This window comes from Raphanus sativus, chromosome 1, assembly GCF_000801105.2.
Source record: "Raphanus sativus cultivar WK10039 chromosome 1, ASM80110v3, whole genome shotgun sequence".
Classification (NCBI taxonomy): domain Eukaryota; kingdom Viridiplantae; phylum Streptophyta; class Magnoliopsida; order Brassicales; family Brassicaceae; genus Raphanus; species Raphanus sativus.
Window position 1 is genome coordinate 11466383 of NC_079511.1, and position 22077 is coordinate 11488459.

The 22077-nt window shown below is 31.8% G+C and overlaps 2 protein-coding genes across 4 annotated transcripts; both read right to left on the reverse strand.

The window, feature by feature from the left end:
- Nucleotides 1–5567: 5567 nt before the first annotated feature.
- LOC108811368 (tubby-like F-box protein 10) lies at nucleotides 5568–8148 on the reverse strand. Of its 3 annotated transcripts, none has more exons than XM_018583419.2 (5): nucleotides 7849–8148; nucleotides 6980–7436; nucleotides 6820–6907; nucleotides 6591–6723; nucleotides 5568–6513 (listed from the first exon to the last, which is right to left on the reverse strand). In XM_018583419.2, exons 2-5 carry the CDS (start codon nucleotides 7340–7342, stop codon nucleotides 5742–5744), a joined length of 1356 nt encoding a protein of 451 aa, XP_018438921.1. In that variant the 5' UTR covers nucleotides 7343–7436; nucleotides 7849–8148; the 3' UTR covers nucleotides 5568–5741. The 3 variants fall into 3 exon arrangements, with proteins under 3 accessions (XP_018438921.1, XP_018438930.1, XP_018438936.1); XM_018583428.2 differs by having other exon boundaries at nucleotides 7834–8148; XM_018583434.2 differs by lacking the exon at nucleotides 7849–8148 and having other exon boundaries at nucleotides 6820–6903; nucleotides 6980–7120.
- Nucleotides 8149–10947: 2799 nt separating this feature from the next.
- Nucleotides 10948–13358, reverse strand: LOC108860072 (WAT1-related protein At1g25270). Its single transcript, XM_018633985.2, has 7 exons — nucleotides 13146–13358; nucleotides 12811–12873; nucleotides 12585–12701; nucleotides 12087–12345; nucleotides 11594–11752; nucleotides 11367–11518; nucleotides 10948–11257 (listed from the first exon to the last, which is right to left on the reverse strand). The coding sequence occupies exons 1-7, from the start codon at nucleotides 13319–13321 to the stop codon at nucleotides 11089–11091; spliced, it is 1095 nt and encodes a 364-aa protein (XP_018489487.2). The 5' UTR covers nucleotides 13322–13358; the 3' UTR covers nucleotides 10948–11088.
- Nucleotides 13359–22077: the final 8719 nt, after the last annotated feature.

Below are 22077 nucleotides of genomic sequence, written 5' to 3' on the forward strand. Positions count from 1 at the left end.
TTGTTTATATATAGATCGGATGATTGACTTACGTATGATATGAATATTGTAATGAATACGTTTGTGTTTAATTTACTTGCACGAGAGTGTTGATTGCTTAAGAAGATCACCAAGGAATTTTTTTTACAATTGTTTTCATCATATTAACAAGGAATGGTGCTTAGGGTACGTCGTCTAGAGCTTAATTGGAAGGCTTGTTGATTCACTTATGTATCCTCTTTTCACCGGTTTTGTTTTGTTAATAAATAATAGGCTAAGAGTTCAGACGTAAACGACAATAGGAGGAAGAAAACACCTTGGGTAAATGCGCACAATAAGCTGCTCCTTGACCAAGAATCAAATCTTTTTTTTTTTTGAAAAACCTAACAACCAAGAATTAAATCTTTCAAATGCAGATACGTTCAATCCCTATATTCACACAGCATTGAGAAACTAAAGTATCATTTTCGTTTTAGCGCTGTTTGTTTCTCAACCGCATAAGAAGCGGAGATTAGAGTAAAGTACTTAGTCTCCAATTAAGCTGTTTACCTATACATTCATCCATAGATTTATTTGCATCAAGAAACAAAATACATCACGTTCAGTGAAGTATTTGTTACTCTGTATTTGGTACCTTAATTCTCAAGCATTCCTTCAATGAAAACTGTAGTAGTGTACCCACAATGTCCTCCTTGCCAGTGAACCATCAGCTCTAAACTGGAGAAAGCTATAGTCCCATTGAATATAGTGAGTATTTGGTATCTTGAGAACTCTACTCTACTCGTGCAGTGCAGCATCAGAAAACTACTGCAGTTTCTGTAAACCACCATAGTCAACAACAAAGACGAAAGAGATGAACCTTGAGAGCTTTCGGGGTAATAACAAACTGCGCTTTTCTTGTTCTTAGAATTGGAGCTCGATTTTAAAAGCCAGCTTTCGTGTCCAATCAAGAAAGAGAAGTACTCTTCGAAATTCAGCTGCTGAAAGTTGAAAACCTTTATACTAGAAAACGTTTATATTCCACAAGTTCTAAACAATTTCATGAAACCTTAGCTTATTATTATTATTACCTAGAAAGAAGAGTGCGATCTCAAATATTAGGAGGTATCAGTAATAAGTTAGTGAATATTTCCCGTTAAATGTTCAATTGATGTCTCACTCTCACTATTAAGACATTGATCTTTTGCCAAAGCATAGATTAGCAGCGAGACATAAGGATTAGCACGGAGATGATGAGTGTCTCTTCTTCTTTATGCACAAGCGACTTGGTGTCAAAACTGCTTAAGCAAATCGCAAACGCTTGAATCGCGGACAATGGATACCTATAATCCATCGTGAACATATCTTTCCCCACTTTACCAAACTGCAGTATCACTTTATATTGCTCTCGAGGACACGGTGCAGCTCCTGCTGTCCCTTGTGTCGGCGGCTGTCTCGTGGCCACAAGCTGAAAATTCTCAACCGAAGCAACCATCACACGTGCACGGAATTCAAACACCAGCACTGCAACTGCTCGTCCCACCTAGGCTGCTTGTTCTGTAGTATCAAAGGTCTGAAACTCGTTTCTTCTTGGTCCTCCTCCTCGCATGACAAGTTGGAATTTATAAAAGAACTTTGTATTCTTCCACGAGAAAAACCATCTCCATCTTTTTTTTTTTTTTTGTAGTTTGTTTGTAAATTGTGGTTAAATAAACCAAAATCAATGAGATCAACCAAGAATTAAGAACAAATTTATGTAATTATAATATACCTTATGGGAAGAGTATACTCAACAAAGAACCGACTTAGATCCATTCCTTTAGTCACTCTAATAAAACCTTGTGACCCCATTTCTTGCCATAAAGTCATGAAAGTCCTAGAAGTGCGTTCCATTCTTATCGATGCCATTACCACATAGCACCATAACGTGAAACCCTTTGGACTTTTCACTCCAGTCAAGGGCATAGATCGACTAAAAAATAAAATACTTCAAGTTCATTAGCTGTCAAAACATGAAAAGGAAAGACAAAAATTCAATCATTTGTTGCGTTTCCTTTGGTATTGTTGTAAGAGGTACACATGCAGATAAGTGCATCTTTTTTTTTTGAGCAAGTGCATCTAAATGAGAGGTACACATGCAGATAAGTGCATCATTTAGATCTTTGTCAAAAAAAAAAGTGCATCATTTAGATGCAGATAAGTGCATCTAAATGAGATTTTATCAGAGCTTTTATTCTCTTTGTTTCAAAAGATAGAGAGTTTGGCGAGTCATAGAGGTGATGCATCTTAAATCTTAATAGATCTATCTTATACCTAGGAATCCCTTCCTGATAAAAAAATAAGAGTAAGTAAATTTCAAAGCAAAATGAATACAAACATGACAATTTTAGACGTTTTACCTCAAAATATTTAATGTGGTTGAAAATGTAGTTGAGAGGAGACAATTTCCCATTAACGGTTACGTAGCTCACCAGTGCATCTTCAGCATTTTTGATTCGTTGATGACAAAATCTTTGTTTAACAATTTCTTATAAAATAAAAAAATTAGTTTTTGAATGAGAGATAACTTTCTTTGTGATCAGCTCCTCTTTAATTTAATTTGAGTTGCTCTGGCATGCAACTGCCTGATGAAACCAATTGCCCAACAAACTACCAGCTGTCTAGTTAAACACTGTAACTCGAAACATCATAAACAAAACATCAACCGCAATACATATTAGAACAACATAAAAATAGCATCTTAAATAGCAGACACAATAAAGCAACTATTTGTTTAAAAAGGAGAAAATATCAACAAGAACAAGATGTCAACCACAATAAAATGTACAAAATATGCATTTTCATATTAGATGTATTGTGAAGGGTATGGAGAAAGTGATAGAGACAATACAAATCAAACAATTCTAGTGGATCCGCAATCTGTGGATAAGACTTTTTTTATGTTCTTGGAACCATATTGTTTTGGCAGATACAAACACTTGACATAGAAAAACTAACAACATAGAAAAACTAACATGTTTATGTTCATAAGGAGTTCTTTTCGTTAAACAAGAAAAATATATATTAAGTTTAAATGACTTCTTGTGATTTATTAATTAGATTTACAGAAAAGTTTAAAAGTATATATATATATATCTTAAACAAACTGAAAATAATATATGAGGTATTATATTTTGGATGGTTGGTAAAATCCATTATATTTGTCTATGTATGCTTCATTAATTCTTCTCTAATATAAGCAATAAGCCGGAATCCAAGAAGCAATCTATAGCTCCACATCATTTTCTTTGGATAAACTTCAAAACATATTGATCCACGTGAAGCGTCTAATAAAAGCATTCTAATCATCCAAATTAGTTTGCCGTGATCGAACACAGATATGTATTTGTCTGCGTTAAACTCACAAATGCAGTTCTTTTTTTTTCTTAAATGTCATGGACGAATCTAGTTCTATTTGAATTACTTTTAAGTATTTTTGGCTTCACACCTAGTTGTTTGGTATAAGATTATGTAATTAGTTCAAAAACCTTCTTTTTAGCACTTTAATGAAGAATTGTTTTTGATGCAATAGTGGAGATTTCATTTATTCTGTTAGTTCTCCATAGTTGGGATTTAACGATTAATCTGTTTACCTGCGTTCATCCACAAAATTATTTGCATTAAGAAAGAAACTGTATCACATTCAGGGAAGTCGTTGTATATGGTACCTTAGCTTCCATGTCAGAACTTTCCCATTAAATTCAACTTGGGCAATATACATTCCGGCATCAACCTGTTGGCCTTTTAACAAAACCAAAGGACATGATTTTTATATATGTAGTAGCGGAGGACACTGATCCATCTTCGTCCATGTGTTTCTCTCAGATTCACCTTAGGGCCTATCCAACTCTCTCCTCCACTAAAGAAGCATATGAATGACAAAGATGGTGTGACCCATCAGCTCTAAACTGAAGAAAGTTAAAGCATTGAATATAATGAGTCTTTGATATCTTGAGAACTCCACGCGTGCAGCATCAGAAAGTTGCAGTTGCTGCAGTTTCTGTAAAGCACCATAGTTGTTGTGAACAGCCGTCGTTTAGGTTAGAAGAAGAATAGAGAAGAAAACGTATTGAGGCAAATACCCGTTTAGGGTTTCTTATTAATGATGTGATAATAATTTACAAACCCTTAGACCCATATTTATACAGCCTCAAAAAACCCGATTTCCTTTTCCCAATAGAAATAGTAACTTTCCTAAACCGAAAAGGCATACCGTACCCTAAATAAGTGCTGGGCATTTTACTGGTACAACAGAGATTTAAGACACACAGATGCAACAATAGTCAACATCAAGACAAATGAGATGAACCTTGAGAGCTTTCGAATTTAGCCGTTGAAAGTTGGAACCTTAATTCTAGGAAACGTTTATATTCCCCAATCTCTAAACAATTTCATGAAATCTTAGCTACTATTATTACATAAAAAGAAGAGTGTCATCTCAAAATTCTGATATCTCAGTTATTAAGTTAGTGAACTAGATTTTGACCCGCACAACCGTGCGGATATTTATTTTCATGTTTATATATATATTTGGTTTATTTAATTAGTATATATTTTAAGATTATTTATATATTTAAATGTTAAATCATTATTTCAACTACAATAATTTTATAGTTTTCATGCTGTTAATTAACTAACTATTTCAAATGATCACATATAAATATATATATATATATATATATGTTGCTTCTTATTATGTATGTATTTTATATTTAATTTATTATGATCTTGATCCGTAATTCAAAGTGCTAGATTTCCTTGAAAATTTTGTTTTGTTTATTCAGTTTATATAATAAATTATTGTATATGTAAAAGTTTAAGAAAAGTTGACTTTTTATACATGTATTATATAGTTTATTAATGTTAAACCATCTACCAACATATTATATTTTTAGAATAATTTTTTTATATTTATGAAAATAAAATATACTAACTTATAAATTTAAAATAATTTTTTCATATTTAGTTAGAATTATTTTTTGTATATTTGTTATAAATGACATACTTCAGAATTATCTTGTATTAAATTTACTATAATCTCAACCCATAATTCAAAGTGCTAGATTTTTTTAGTAATTTGTTTTGTTTATTCAGTTTATATAATAGTTCATTGTATATATAAAATTTTAATATAAGTTAATTTTTTATACATTTTATATAATTAAACAGAAATGGATATTGCTTTCCAACAAAATCTTTTTAAAATCTTTGTAAAATGTATTTTTGAAAAGTAATCATTTTAAGTAGCTATTATTATCATTACAATATTTTATATAATTTTATTTTTTGTTTATAAATCAAAACTAAATTAAATTTAAATTTCTGGTTATATTTTATGACAACTAAAATTTAAATTAATCAATTTTTGAAAATAAATTTTAAAAGGATTCTGAAAAGATTCTTCAAAGATTTTGTTAGAATTTTTTTAATTAATATTTATTTTTATCTTAAATAAAAATGGAGATATTAAATGATATTATTTAATATGAAGATTAATAATAGATGAAAATGCAGTGTGACCAAATCTAGTAAATAGTCCATTTTTAAAAAAATCACACATGAATTAGAAGTGATAACTTCTGTTTTAATATAATAGATATTGCCTGTTAAATGTTCAACTGATGTCTCACTCTCACCACAGTAACCCACTGAGTATTAAAGTATTAAGACATTGATCTTTTGCCAGTATAATAAAGAGAGAGACATAAGGATTAGCACGGAGATGACTGAGTGTCTCTTCTTCTTTATTCACAAGCGAGCTTGGTGTCAAAGCTGCTTAAACAAATCGCAAACGCTTGAAACGCTGACAATGGATACCTATAATCCATCGTGAACATATCTTTCCCCACTTTACCGAACTGAAGTATCACTTTGTCTTGCTCAGGATGAGACGGTGCAGCAGCCCCTCCTGCTGTCCCCCCTTGTGTCTGCGGCTGTCTCGCGGCCACAAGCTGGAAATTCTTAACGGAAGCAACCGTCACACGTCCACGGAAGTTCAAACACCAGCACTGCAACTGCTCGTGCCACCTAGGCTGCTTGTTCTTCAACACCAACGGTCTGAAACTCGTCTCTTCTTCTTGGTCCTCCTCCTCCTCCACGCATGAAACTACTCCCATTCCCATCTCGGAGAATCTAGTGCTGCTGAAGTCTACGAAACGGTAGTCGAGCGATGACTTTGAGAAGGAGATGTTACTGCGGAAGGACTCGTCGAGAGGGCCGGGGAGGAGTTTATCGGGTTGGTTCGGGACAGAGCCGCCTGGTTCGAGAGATGAAGCTGGGATGGAGTTCATGGCGCAGTGCATTCTCCGTGGCCCGCGTGTGCCTAACACGTTGAGCTCGTATGTGATTTGAGCAATGTTGTAGCTTCCTGATGGGGGGAGTTTGGGAGATACTCTTTTGGAGTGGAACATGCTTCTACTTGTTTGGTCAGTGATAAGGGCACTTGAAGAAGAAGATGGTGTGTTTTGTGGTGGTTGTGTGTCGTAAACCAAGAACTTTGTCCCAAGAAAGTTTGATCTGAGGGAAAGAAAGAAACTTTCAGTAAGCGAATATATAAAAGTAGCAAAGACTATCAAGGAGGATCAAAAACGAACCTGAGCTTTCCGAGGTAAGAGTTGCTAGATCTTGAGATGTTATCAGCATCCATGGAGATAATGTACTCGGTTCTAGTAGTTCTTCTAGTTCGTTTAGCTGAAAGAAGGAACTTCCCATTCTCCACCATAAGAGCTAGAGATTAAAAAAAAAAAAAACAGTCTTTTAGCCATATGAACTAAGTGAATCCCAAACACAAGCAGAGCTATGTCCCTAACAAGAAAGCTTTACCAGGACTTAAACAAAGAAAGAGATGAAACGTTAGCTTTGATTTATCCCTTTTGATGAAACACTGAACCATCGTTTCACGCGGCCCTGGCTGCCAAAAAAAAAAAGAAACTTAACAAGGTCACATTCACAAGGAACACAAGTTTGTTTTGAGGGAGGGAACCTGTTTGAGGGAAACGGGGAAGGTGAGCTTCCCGCAGGTTTCAGGAGATAGGACGATCTCTTGGCACATAGCTCTCCAGGAACGACAAACAGAAGCACAAGCCACTACATGTTTCCTTGCGGGCCAGTTACTCTCGCTCTCCTCTAGTCTTCTGATCACATCTAAGAGAAGCTCAGGAGGGAGATTAGCCCATCTGCTTGTCTGAACTATCAGAGGTGAGGACAAGAGGTCACGTGAAGACGAGTACTCACGGAACGAAGAAGAGCCCTGAGATTTGCCTTTGTGTAGCCTGAAATCGAAACTCCTCTTGGACAAGCTTCCAATCCCATCTCTCAAATCTTGAACAATGCTCCTAAACGACATTTTTTTTTCTCTTTCTTTGTTAAAGATCAAACTCTAAATGCCTAAAAATCTCACAAGGAGAGCTTTGAGAGTGAGATGAGAGAGACTCCACTCACTGTCCATAAGAAGAAGAAGAAAAATGTTATAAAGCTAAGGCAACTCTGACTCTGAGTCACCTTCTTAACAAGTAAGAAATTAAAGTAAGAAAAGAGCTCAAAAAGAGAAAGAAGATTTGGCTAAAGCTTAAGGAAAGAAAAGATAACACAACATGCTTCCATAAAGAAACTAGGCCATGATGTCCCTAACATTGCTAGCTTTTACTCAAGCATAAACCTTTTTTTTTTCTCTTTATGACAATAATTAATAATCCAAGAGAATCTCACACATCAATACACCAAACGCAAAATCCAGATCAGACCCTGATAACTTAAGCAAATTCAAGAATATGAAACGGTTTCCACAAATAATCATCAGCTAATTAAATTCAATCTCAGTGCATATAAGGGATGAACCTTTCAGACACGTACATGATAACCCTGAAGCTTAAATCACAAATCCACCTAACTTAAGCTTTTCTCCGACCAAACCCAGAAGCTCAGCGAAAAAAAGCAGAACAGAATCTGGGTCTGGTTCAAGAACTCCAATCCTCCGGAGATCACAAAGGGGTCAAGCAGATCCGTAGGAGACTAAATCTAAAACAAAAACAACTCATAAAGTCAAAAAAGCAACAAAAGAAAAAAGAAAGATAAAGTCTTCTTCTTTTGTTTGGTGTCTCTTTTCCGCTCTGCTTTTTCTCTCTAGTACTACTCGGGAGCGTTTCTAGTTTTTTTCTTTCTTTAGTAGTTCACGAGCCAAGCAATAAAATAATTAAAGAAATATAAGTTGTTTTTTTTAATCAAATAAAATGCTTCTTCTCTGGATTTTGTTGTCATCGAATTTGTTTTGAAATCCGACCCGGATCCACGATTGAACCGGTAAATTCGGTGACCGAAATAAATCCGACTTGAATTTTGTAAAAAACCCAAAACTAAAAAACCAGTAAAGATCCGCAAAAATCCACCAAAACCCAAAACACGGTATCGGTTGAACCACTGGTTGAACTAGTAGATAAATTTTATATTGTTTTTAAGTTTTTAGTCATGTATTTTTAGATTCTATTTTATTTTCTAAATTTTCAATTAAAAAGTTAGGTTTCTTTCATTTTTGTTGCGATCTTTCTCTGCTGATCTCTAGTTATTTTGTATCTCTTTTTCTTTTTTTTTTTCTATTTTTGATTATTTTGTTTATTATAAACATGTAGTACTAGGTTTTGTGTTTTAAGTCATGTGTATATTGTTTTGTTGATAAGTGTTAAAATTTAGATTAAACTTTCTGATTTTTAATCACATAAAATACTAACTACACTATTTTATTTGTGATTTTTAGTTTTTGATGAAGATTCAAGTGAACTATGGTAAAGAGAACCAAAATTAGTTGATGTGATTTGGTGTTAGTTTATTTTTGTTATTGAAAATTTCTTATAATGATGTTTTATTTTTTATTTATTTTGGATTTGAAGTTTAATTTATTATTCACATTAGACATAAATATTTATGAATTTTATTCTTTACTTTTTTTTAAATGTCATAACTCTTAACTAGTCACAATTTTTTTTAAATAGTCTAAACTATTTTTTGATATTTTGTATATCAAATGAAAATAAAATATAAAAAGTAAAGTTAAGCATTTTCTAAATGTTTTTTAAACATAAAATATATACATATCCAAACTATTATTTTATGTTTTTTAAAAAAATATAAAATATTAATTTTAGTTTCTATATTTTTCATAGCTAATATATTATTATATAATAAAATTAATTCATTTATTAATCTGCGGTTCATCCGCGATCGACCCAATAACCCAATAATTCGATAGGTCAACTGGTTCAGTCAGAGTCGGTTTTCAAAACATTTCAGTTTTCAAAACATTGATAGAAAGTATTTGTTTTTTTTAGAGAGATAGAGAAATTGGAAGGAGTGGACATTGTGAAGCATTATTGTCCACGAGGCCGCATGAGTTACGCCTCGCATTAAGCAAAAGATCCAACGATAAGTTTGACTTTCTTCATTTTTTTGTTTTAAAAACTTTTTAGCTAAATCGTTACTGAAATGGATTTAAGTTTTAACACTAAGGCTGGGCGTTCGGGTACCCATTCGGGTTTCGGTTCAGTCCATTCGGGTTTCAGGTTTTCGGGGTCAAAGATTTCAGCCCCATTCGGATATTTCTAAATTTCGGTTCGGGTTCGGTTCGGGTTCGGATAACCCATTTAAAATGTTTTTAAAGTTTCAAAATTCATTATATACTTTAAATTTTCAAAATCTATAAGAAAGATAATATATTACATATAAATTTTCATAACATATATGTCAAAATACCTTAATTTAACATATAAATTGGTTTTTTGAATATTTGGATAAAGAATCAATAGATATTTATGTATTTTGGTGTTTTCAGTATACTTTAGCTATTTTAAACATTTACTTTTGACTATTTGCATATATTTTTTTGAGTATTTTGGAAAACTTAAAGGTATCTTATATATTTTTAATAACATTATATATAAAAATAATGTATATATTTAAGTATATAAATTTATTTCGGATATATTCGGGTACCCAAAATATTTCGGTTCGGATCGGGTTCGGTTTCGGTTCTTTAAATACCGAAATTTTGAATCCGTTCGGATATTTAATCAATTTTGGTTCGGGTTCGGTACTACTTTTTCGGATCGGGTTCGGTTCGGTTTTTCGGGTTCGGATTTTTTGTCCAGCCCTATTTAACACTGCTGAACTTTAAGTCTTATCACCTAATACATATCATTTTAGTGGTGTTATTTATATATTTCTTCACATAAACAACTATTTATTAGGGTATCTTTATCTTAAACTATATATATGAGAATAATATATGAGATATCAGAATATTCTCATTGGTATAATTTCTCACTTGCTATTTAAGCTCAAAATATTAATATTTTAATATTTATTATAACATTTATTAAATTATTTTTCTTTTTTGCAAATAAACTTAAATCATTCATGGCTAAACGTATAAAGATTTTTCACAATTTTTTAGTCTTTCATTTGAAAAATTCTTTTCTTCTTTAATTTTTCCTACTTTCTCTATTTTTTCTTTTACTTTCATTATGGGTGCTCTTATATTTTGGATGGTTGGTAAAAATGCATTTCAGGTCTATGCATGCTTCCTTTATCCTTCCATCTCCAACATAAACAAGCAAGCCAGCATCTGAAAAGTAATCGGAAGCTCCACATCATTCTCTTTGAATACACTATAAAGACTGGAATGAAAATCGATCCACATGTGAAGGGTCTTAGGGTCTATAAGAAAAGCATTTTCATCTTCAAGATTAGTTAAGTGTAATCTTACAGGAATAGGTTTAGTTGAAAAACCTTCTGAAAATATCTTAAAGATTAGATAAAGAAAAGGTCTCAAAATAATTAAAACCACACATTTAGGACTCTATTTGTATCATGAGCAATTTTAATTAGTTGTCAGAAAATTCACGATGAAAATACCACTTATATAAAAGACAATATAGAACATTAGCTTTTTAAGAGATATAAGTAGCAAACTGTAGATAGTGCATGTTTTAATATTGAATTCAGTGTGAAAAAATCTCAGACATTGTCCAGATTCTCCATCTAGTAGTCCATATATATTCCATTTCTACGAACTTTATTTGATGATGCAACTATATGGTTGGTTCACGGGACATCTCTATTATTTACTGCTGGGAGATTGGCAAGGTTCACTTCTTTGATATTCTTGTTTGTTTCAACGTGGTCCGCTGTCGTCGGGGCACTCTTCGCTTCCTTCATTTTACACCATATCACTAGGTATACACCTCCCACCATTATCATTGCACCAATTATACTGTACGTTCCGCAAAATAAATAGAGAATGAAATTTACATACTATATATATATCATATGCACAAAAAACATTAGTTTGATGATGAAACACATGCATGATTTGGGTGTACCTTCCCAAATGAAGCGTTTCCTCTAAAGCAAATGATCCGGCGAGGGCTACGATCACAAGCCTTATAGGGGTAAACATCGTAACATATAACGGTCCTTTTGTTTTAACGCACCACGCAACAAGAGGTATGACCATTCCTGAAACTACGACTCCCTACAAGTCATATATGTGTGCATAGTTAAACGCATGTCTAAATGATCCTTCATCATTGGTTAGATTGATTTCTACCGAATAAACTGTAGCAAGGAGGCTAATGTTCCATCCTAATCGCCATTGCTTCCAGTTACGTTCCGAACAGAGAGCAACAATGATGCACACCAAGCTTCCCATCGCATTCATAAGACTTACGTTCCAATAGCTTCCTCCAAGTTGATCGCCTATTTTTGCCTGTAAAGAAAAAAAGAATTACGTTTCTTGAAACACTTATCAACGCCCATAACATGAAATCGTTTTACGTTTCTTGAAACCTGATTGCTGTATACGAGGTTCTTTTTCAACATCATTAATTATATTTGGTATATATGTTAATGGGTACTTAAAAAATATGTATGCATGTTACTTTACAAAGAATATGTGTTTAGTTGTAGTTATCTATATAAAGTAATATGATCACTTTCTATTCAGATTTGGAACGCAAACACACGCAAAAATGTCGTATGTGTTATATTTCGTATTTCTTTTTTTAATAATAAGTATTTGATATATGAAAAGTAGCAATTACCTGCAATATTAACCAAAGTGAGAAGGAAACGTTACATCCAAAAACCATGAGAACTCCTGGAATTGAGATGTGGTGATTCTCAGGGTCTCGGCCAGAAGATTGACCAGCGTTCGAGTTTTTAAGTAAGTCACCGTGTGTTGACCAGATATGAATCTCAACACCTTTATAGAATACAAATACTAGAGCTCCACCAGCACCAAGTAACGTCCCCACAAGCTTAGCCCTCCCTTCGTTCGTTCCCAGCCGTAGAGTCTCTATCCTGTTGAATCAGAATATAAAGTATCATTATTCAGCCTTTTAATTTCTCGTCAGCTGGAATTTTTAATTTAATTTGGCCAAGTTTGCAAATGAAATAACCCTTGATTCATATACCCTCAGTTTCATCAAACGAAAAGAAAAGAAAGCTCTATATCATATATATGCTTTCGTGGAGCCAAATGAATTAAAGATCATATACCCTTTCAAGAAGGTATTGTTTTAGCATTCGATGTGCCTTACCTAAAAGCCACTGACAATACCAAGGTGATCAACGGACCAAGGATACTGGCCGCAGTCGCAAAGGTTGCTGATGTCAGAGCGAGACCCGGCAAATAGAGAATATTTGGTATCGCCGCTCTATAAAGTAGCCAAAAACATGAATAGTATAAATTCCACGTGTATTTATATAACAGTTATAATCGTCAGTAACAGCTCGAATGGTATTATTGCACTAAGTTCTTAGTACCCGAGCATCCCCGAAAGAAATGCTAGAAAGAGCAGTCTCCATGTAAACTCTGGCCGCCTGTCCCTGATCACATGTAGTCCAAAACAAAACATTTAATTAAAATAACATCTGGGAGTAATTAATTTTTTGAATATGCACACACACATAAACAAATGACTTAGTGAAGTGAATAAGTTGGATGCTGGATTCCAACAAGGTCATTCCAATATGTAATTATTTTCTTCACTTGTCCGGAAATGTGTTTAAACCCGGTTTCCCGTAGATAAGATTGCATATGGTTAAAACTTAAACATAATGGAAAATAGCAATTAGATAAAAATATAACAAAAGGAAACCTTTGGAAGATGAGGGCTAGGGGAAGCATGGAAATGGTGGCGAAGGAGAGACGATAAGCCACAAGGACTTTGAGATTTGTACCATCATCGACCGTTAGCTTAAACAAAATGTACATTCCTGCGAAAATAAACTGGAGTACCAGCATTACAACTATAGCCTTAACTTCTTTCAGCATATCTCCAGTTCGCACCAGAACTTCTATATTGTATTTTGATACCCCAGTCAAACCATTAACTATCCCTTGCCGATGAATGAGCTCCTATATCAGCTTTATTTATCTAGCCAATGTGTCTTCGTCTTTAATTCTACCCCTAAACTTTTTTCATTGTGCTCCACTTAAATTTTAGAGACCATGAAAAAATTAAGTGATATAAGAAGATGTGAAATTCAAGTGATTGTTTATGGAAACCAGTGAGCAAAGTAGCAAAGTTGTTAAGGATACAATTTTAAAGGCTTAGTGAGTGTGAAAGAGATTATTATTATAATGAAAATATATGATGAAAAAGGGAAATAGAATACGTAAGTGAAGCGGTTATGCATAATAAAAGAAAGAACTATTTATGTTCAAAAAAACTATTTACTATCGTTATAATCAATGGACCTCCACGAGATCTCAAGAGCGTTTGCAGAAGCATCTTTTTGTAGTCGTTGCAAAAGCATCTTTCTTTTTCTCTTTTATTAAAAGAACAGAGAGAAACAATATTGGATATGTACATTGCCTTGGTGCCGCAAACATTTGTATGCATGCTCAGGGTAATGCGTTTTATTAACATCAGTTGTAAATTTTAAGAAGATTTAAATAAAAGGGACATATTGGGTTGATGTCGACACGTGCTGAGCATGCTCTATGCTTCCCTTCCGTGACTTGCCACACAAGAGAATTCCAAAAGAGATAAAAGCCTTGGTACACTTGGTAAAGATCCAAATTTGGAAGTTTTGGGTTTAGATTCTCTTCCATTTTTTCTAATGTGTTTCATTTAGTTGGCAAAATGTTTTTGTATGAATTGTCCAGTTTTATTTAAACACAATATTTTTTTTCTTTTTTTCAGTATATATATTATTAGGATACTCAAGTCATTGTCACTGGAAATATCTAACCAAAAATATCTTATAATAATAAAAAATTTATTTATTAAATAAGTGTTTTAAACGATGAAAATTGTCATTAAAATATTTTAAAATATCAACCCACCTATTAAAATAATAAATTTATTTTAATTTTTTCTATCATTGTGAGCTTCTTTTAGTGAAATGTTTAAATGGTCATGATCTCGTAGTATGAGCATCTACCAATAAATTCTCTAATTATAAAATATTTAAATCAACTAAAATATTGGACAGTTGACAGTTTCATTGGAGTTTTATTTCAAGGTTTTGACAAAGTTTCTTCTTCACGGCCGTTTCTCACTTCTAACATGAGTTTCTGGCTATAGTCTAGACCAAAGAAAGTCAACCTTGTAAACATCATTCACAAGAGAATTCCAAAATAGAGGAAAACGCTCCTGCGTCAATAAGCAACATGCGCAAAGCCATGTACACTTGGTAAAGATCTAAATTTGGAAGTTTTGGGTTTGTGCACTAATTATTGCCTTTTTTAATGGTAAAAACATCATTTCTCTTGAGTCAAGATTTCTGTGCACTAATATAATTGTTAGTTTTGAACTGATAGGTTTAATTCAAGCATCAGTGACATGATGCCATCGCCACTTCTTTTCTTTCGCGTGTACCATCCTCCATCATTTTCATTTCTACAGAAGAGTTGATGTTGCTACTACTAACAACTAAAGTCTCAACTGATTTATGTGTTTCGTTTTCCTCCAGTGGAAGTAATCCATGTAGCATTTTCTTCATCTCATTATGTTTTCCCCATAACACAACATATAGCCTGCATACAATCAAAATTGCCCCTAGTACACTAAAAATTTTAAATTATTATTAGTATATGCATATACACATGTTTATATATGCCGAAATCCTCAAATGTATAATGCATTATTTTCTTATGTATACTGCATTTTACCTTCCTAAGTAAAGTTTTTCGCCCAAGAACAAATTACCAGCTAAGGCAACAATCACGAGCAAAAGGGGGTTGAAGACGGCAACAAAGAGGGGACCCCTTAGCCTCCCACAAATTGACATTAGTGCTACAACTAGTGCTGTCCCCATTGTTCCCTAGTTAATTTGTTCAATATTTGGTAATAGTGTTAATTCAATTTAAAGAGGTTTAATAGCACATATTATATCCCAAAAATGTCTTAAAATAGAAATTGATATATACCGAATATGCAACGGTCCATAACCTAATGTCCCAGCCGAGCTTCCATTGTGACCAACCCCTCTCCACACACAATGCATAAATAGTCGATTGGAAGAAAGCCATTAAGCTCATCAATCCTGTACTCGCGTAATGACATGGAAATATAAATAATTTTCTCTTATCTTTTATAAAAATAATTTTAATATATTAGTATAACGATAAATCTAATCATTATATGTGTGTATATACTACTAATTAAAAAAGATTAACAAATAAGAAAAAATGCAAATAAACACAAAATAAATACATGGAATTATCTATTCCTTTTTAAACGTGTTTTCTATTTATTTTCTGAAATATTTTTATAATATTAATTGTGATCAAGGTAAATAATGAATAATATATTTTTTCACTAAAGATATCAAAAGTCTAATCAGCTTAATTAAAGTTATTTATTAAAACTAAAGATTCGGCCTAAAATCTTGAAGAATATGATAAATTATGAAAAACAGAACAAATAATTAATTTTACTTCTCAAAATACTTATTTAATAAAGTGTCAAATAATAGTACATGTTTAAATTGATGACTCATTAGTCAAAAGTATTAAGAACATGATAAATAAGCAAAATTGACTTGAATTATGAAAAAAATGTAATATATAATCAAAGTTATCTATAATTATAGAAAATACGACAAATGAGTCTAAAATTATGGAAAACATGACAAATAAGTAAAATAATCTAAAATCATAGAGAATACGACAAATAAGCAAAATCAAGTTGAGTTAATACAAGTTTGATTTGATTTAAGTAATCTTCTCTCACTTTGTGGATTACTACGACTACTACCGAAAGAAGTTAAGAAAAGTATTATTCGGATTTTAAAGATCGAGCTATCAGCCAAATTAGGCCTGGACAAAATTAACCGGAACCAAAAAATCAAACCATACTGAACCAAAATTATCTGATCTGAAACCGAACTAGAAAATATAATAACTCAAATGGTTCTTATCTTTAAAATATTGTGGACATCTTTTTTTTATCGCTGAATTGTATTATTAAGCATTTTCAAGACAAAAAGTTCTAAACAATGAGAACCAACAAAACAACATAGAAAAGGGATACATCAGTAGGGATCCAAAATAAACTAACACATCTATTTTGCGTATCGATGACTAAAGATTTTTCATATAAAAGCTTCATATTTGCTTCTGAAATAGACGAATCTCAAAAGAGATAATCTTCATATTAATCCAAAAACACCACACTTCAGAGTGAGTTGAAAGTGATTGTCATTCTCTTTTTAATACTTTAGTAGGAGCCACCAAGATAAGACAACTCTCTATTTTGCTCTATTAGAAGAGTCAAAGAGATTACCGTTCCATAAAACTTCATGCTGCGTTTTGAAGTAACTGTAGTTTGCAGCAAGAACTCCATCACCATCGAATGAAGAACCATCAACGATTGAAGCCGGTAAGACCTGTCGCCACCATCCGCAGTAGATCTGTCAATTACCTTTTCTTAACAGTTCAACTGAACCGAAAGTTTTGTCTTTCCAAACCAATTAGAAGAAGCATACAAAAGAACAATAAAAAACCTTCCCAGATTCAAAATAAATTGGCAATAAAACAGCAACTAGAAACAAAACAGATCCTAGAAAGAGATGCAAAACGAATTAAACAAGCCGATGATCAGAGGGCCGATGTCGGAGTTGGAGAAGCCTCCGATCATCGGCTTGAAACTATGAAAAATATATCTTTTTCTCTCTTGTGGACATCTAAACCGAAGCAGAACTGAACTGATAAAAGAATGGATACTTTTTGATACCCGAAATATAATATATATTTAAAAATATTACTTATATTTGATTTTAAACAACTAAAATATTTAAATTGTGTTATAAATCCAAAAATATAATTAGTTACATTTGAATTCAATACTAAAACATTTAAATTTCATTAGTTATAATTTTAAATTAAACATTATTTTATAAACTTTAACATTCTTTTTTTAAATTAAGTATTTCAAGTATTTTTTGGATAATTCGGATAGATTAGTTACTTTAAACTTTAAAGTATTTTTGGGTAGATTGAGTACAAAAGTAACATAACCAAACCGGACCAGATTACTTTTGGGTAGTTACTTGTTCATGACATAATTATTCGATCTGAACCGAAACTGATCCGAACCGATTTTTGAACGGTTCCTATTTGGTTACCTGAAGTCCAAAACCAAAAAAAAAACTTGAACCCGAGTTAACCAATCCGAAAAACCGAATACCCGGGCCTAAGCCAAATTAGAACGAAAACGAACCTTTTGAACGAAAACTAATAATTCCGGATAGCAATTTATGTTGTTTATATTCACTTCTGTGTCATTCTGAACTCTTAAGTAAAAAGGCCTTGAAGACTAATAATGTTTTCATGGATTGATTACTCGAACCTCTCTTCTGTTTGTCACATGTAAACTTTGATGTATATGTTTTAGGTTGGGACAAAATTAAGTAATCTATTCTATTAATTCTTCAACATGTCCAGTTGATAAATGTTGTGTCTATTTTTTAAATTTTATAACTGCATTATATAAATATATACACACCTTTTTGTAGTAACTGCAGAAATAGAATCAGTTATGCTTCTTCCTGTAGATCAGTTCGCACGAGCAGTTACATCTCTAATCTCTATCTTTTTTTTGTTCACTCTCTAATCTCTATCTTCCAATATAACATAACAAGTAAAATTCAGACAATCAACTTATATATTCATGGTTAACCATGACTGTTTTTGGTTTTATAATGCAATGTACAGTAACAAGTAAAATGAATAAGAAGCTGCAATCTTTGTACAGAAAAACTATTGTGAAGATCTAACAATTCGTGTATAAATACAAAAATGAAAAATTCGAAACTTTGAACAGCAAAAGTTTGAAACTTTGAATCGCTGGTTGAATCTCTGAATCGTTGTGCAAATGAAAAAGGCAGCGAAACTTGATTAAGGAGAATGAAACATACAAAACCAAGGCGGTTATAACTCTTTTCTGCTTAACCTAATTCGACTAAGGAAAAAGATAAGAAAATTACGCTTATGCCATTAGTGAAAAAAAACAAAAAAATAGAAAAACTGAAAAATGCTGTGAGTAGATCGAACCCGGGATAAAGAAACATGCGCGTATGGTTTCCACTAGGCCACCAAAATATTTTGTAAGTCAATGATTATTATGTTTATATAATTTTTAATGTTAATTGTATGGTATAGGTTTGAAATATATTATTATTAGCTCAATTTCAAATTTTGGTTTCCTAACCCTTTAAATTTATCAATTAACAAAGCACATGACATGATGTTAAAATAGAATTTAAATAAATTTTTAATAGAAATAAATATTCATATACACTCATTTAGTTTAACGGGTTTTAGATAGGCTATTCGTTTAAAAAATATTTATTAAATATGATTTTACTTTAATTTATTGAAAACCATATTAACCAATTTTTATATATTTATATTTACTTAAAAATATATAAAATTAAAATGTTCAAACATTAACAAAAACATTAATCGGTTTATAGTACGGGTTGATTTGATATTGGTTTTCTGATATAACACTTTAAAAACCATTTGATTTAATAACATAGTATCAGACTTGTCTGTAATGTTGCTGACAAAAAAAAAAGTATGAGACTTCGATGTACACTATTACAAATTTCACCAACGGTAAAAGGAAAAAAAGCTAACAAACAACTACACTTATTTGTCCAGTCCACATGGACCTTTGTACCTGATTGATCATTGGAAGGTTGAAAAAATTAGGTTTCCTAGAATCTTCGGCACGTTAAATGTAGTCGCTGATTTTTTACTTTTCAATCAGCTTCTTGGACATTTTCCGTGGAAAACTATTGGTTGCATGTAAAACTATTGGTTGCATATACAAATAATTAGTTTATTGATAATTATATATTATAATATATAATCGATAACAAAATAAACAATGCTAAATCATAACAATTAACATAATCCACAAGATAATATAATCTTATTTTAGTATAAAATAAAAATCTAATTTACTATTTAGAAAAAAACACATTCTAATAATATAACTAAAAACCCAAAAAGTTAATAATTTAAAGTTACATATTGGTTCAACCAGTGATTCAACTCATAATCGGTTTTGGGTTATACCAAATTATTAAATGATATTTTTTTTTCTTAAAACTCAAACCGGGTTACCAGGTTTACCATTTGAACTGCAGGTCCAGATCGAACTTCAGAAAATTGGATACAAGAGCATAGTTATGCAACATCACAAATTCAACACAATTATCAAAATTTCTTTCTAATATTTTTTAAGAAAAGTATTATACACATGTATGATTTAAAAAAACACAAATATGATTCCAAAATACACAAATATAAAATTAAATTTCTAAAAAGAAAATTGAAAACAAAAATATACCCGCCCTCTGAAGGGTGGGTCAAAATCTAGTCTATTCTATTAATTCTTCAACATGACCAATTGATGCAAGGTTATATCCAATTATTTATTTATTTTAGTTACAGAAATAATATTGAATAGATTAATAATATTGAATTTTGTAACTTCCCCTTTAGTGCCAATATTCTCGCAACCACTTTCGTATTATACACATATAGTACTCGACAGTTATAAAATGTATTCAGCATCTGATAATAAATATCTATATGGTCGACTAATATGTACATATAAATTCGGTTATTTTAAATGATTATTTTATCAACATATAATAGCTTGCCTGTTCAGTGCAAATGTAAGAATCTTGCGTGTTCAAAAATATTTTAAAATTATTATAAAATTAAGTTTTAAATCTTAAAAAATATAAAAATATTATAAGTTATTAATAAAAAAGTAAATTAGTATTCTTATTTAATATTATTACTAGATTATGACATGCCCTTTCAAAGGGCGGATATGTTTTTTGTTTAAAATTTTTCTGAAAATTTTAATTTTATGTTTCAGTTTTTTATAGTCATTTTATAATTATAATTTTTTATAGATATAGGTGTGGTTCAACTATTTTAATAAAATAGATTAAAACCTCTTATTAACCATTTAGGAGAAATATTATACCAAGAAAATCACAAATATGACTAAAATCACAAATATGACTAAAATCACAAATATGACTTAAGAACAAAAATATAAAAATTAAATTTCTAAGAAGATATAAAACAAAAAATATATCCGCCCTTTTAAGGCGGATCAAAAAAAATATAATCTCCCGATAACCGCAAAATTAAGCGGAACAAATACAAAATTATTTTTTGCGGATTATGCGGGTCAGACTTTTTGACCAAAAGAAATTGAAATCCGCAGGTTGACGGGTCAGCGAATCAGGTTTAACCCGCAACCCAGTCCTAACCGAACGTATACCAGATCAATTTTAAATTGCAATTATTCAATAAAATGTATTTTGATTAAGACTTATTCACAAATATAACCATAAAAACACATACAAATATGAAAATTAAAATTAAAACAAAAAATATACCCGTCCTTTTAAGAGCGGATCAGAATCTAGTTTATATATACTAAAGTTTAACAAAAATAATTTAGATACACAATGGCCAAGATTTCAAACAATGGGCCGGACGAGATCACGGTGGGCCTAATCCGGGTCGGGTTAAGTACGGGTCGGAAATAAAAGGACGAACTAAAGCGGGGAACGAGGGTTTCAGTTTCTGTGTGAAAACAAAATATTGACAGGAGCTCAAAGAACCAAGGAGAGTATTCTTATTTGCCACACTTTAAAAAATTCTATTCTCTTTGCCACACCAAAATTCTAATTGCCACACCTTTTTTTTTCATTTTTCTCTTCTCCTTCTTACCCTCACTATTATATTATTATGTTATTTGTGGTCCCCCACGTTTTTCTTTCCCATTTTTAAAACATTAAAAACTTGTGGTCCCCCCTCCACGTTTCTCTTTCATTTTTTATAAATATTAAAAACATATCTAATTCTCTCTCCCTCATAAATCGGACCATAAAGTCCAAAACCTAACAGCCAACCCCACCCTCTCACCACCTCTCTCCTTCATACACCTGTCCTTCCTCTATCCTTTTTCCCATCTTGCTCCCTTTTCTCCAACCACCATCGAACCACATCTTCTTCCTACAACTTGTTTGGCGATTTGGGAGCCATTTTTAAGGTAAATTCATATTTTTTTTCACGAAATTTTCATAATAATATACTACTTATGTTCTATGCATTATGAGTAACGAAAAATATGAATGTATTTATGTAAAATTTGTGAGAGTTTTCAAAGAAAAATAAAAATAATGTTTGAAAAAGATTCTGTATTTTCCTCTATTTTTAACACGATTTTGAAAGGAAAAACATGAAATTTGTTGGGGACGATAATCTGGGTTGTCTAAGACGTTGTTAGTTGATTAAAAAGTCTTTAACCGATGAAAAACAAAAGTTTTAGGTAAAAATGGAAGTTTTAGGTATATTGTTATGAAAAGGGATGTTTAAGGGTGATTTTATATATTTCTTCTTATTTTCTACTGTTTTAAAGAAAAGTAATACATTACAGTAGTGGTAGACGATATTTTGGGTTGTATAACACCCTTTTGGTCATTTAAAAGTGTTAAATCAACAAAAGTAAAAATTTATAAGAACTACTAGAACTACTGGTA

Coding starts and splice junctions, on each gene's coding strand:
- LOC108811368 (XM_018583419.2), bottom strand. CDS start 7,342: ATGTCGTTTAGGAGCATTGTTCAAGATTTGAGAGATGGGATTGGAAGC. Junction 6,908..6,979: donor TCCCCGTTTCCCTCAAACAG/GTTCCCTCCCTC, acceptor TTTTTTTGGCAG/CCAGGGCCGCGTGAAACGAT. Junction 6,514..6,590: donor TCTTACCTCGGAAAGCTCAG/GTTCGTTTTTGA, acceptor TCTTTCCCTCAG/ATCAAACTTTCTTGGGACAA.
- LOC108860072 (XM_018633985.2), bottom strand. CDS start 13,321: ATGCTGAAAGAAGTTAAGGCTATAGTTGTAATGCTGGTACTCCAGTTT. Junction 12,702..12,810: donor TTTCTTTCGGGGATGCTCGG/GTACTAAGAACT, acceptor GCTACTTTATAG/AGCGGCGATACCAAATATTC. Junction 11,753..12,086: donor CACTTTGGTTAATATTGCAG/GTAATTGCTACT, acceptor TTTTCTTTACAG/GCAAAAATAGGCGATCAACT.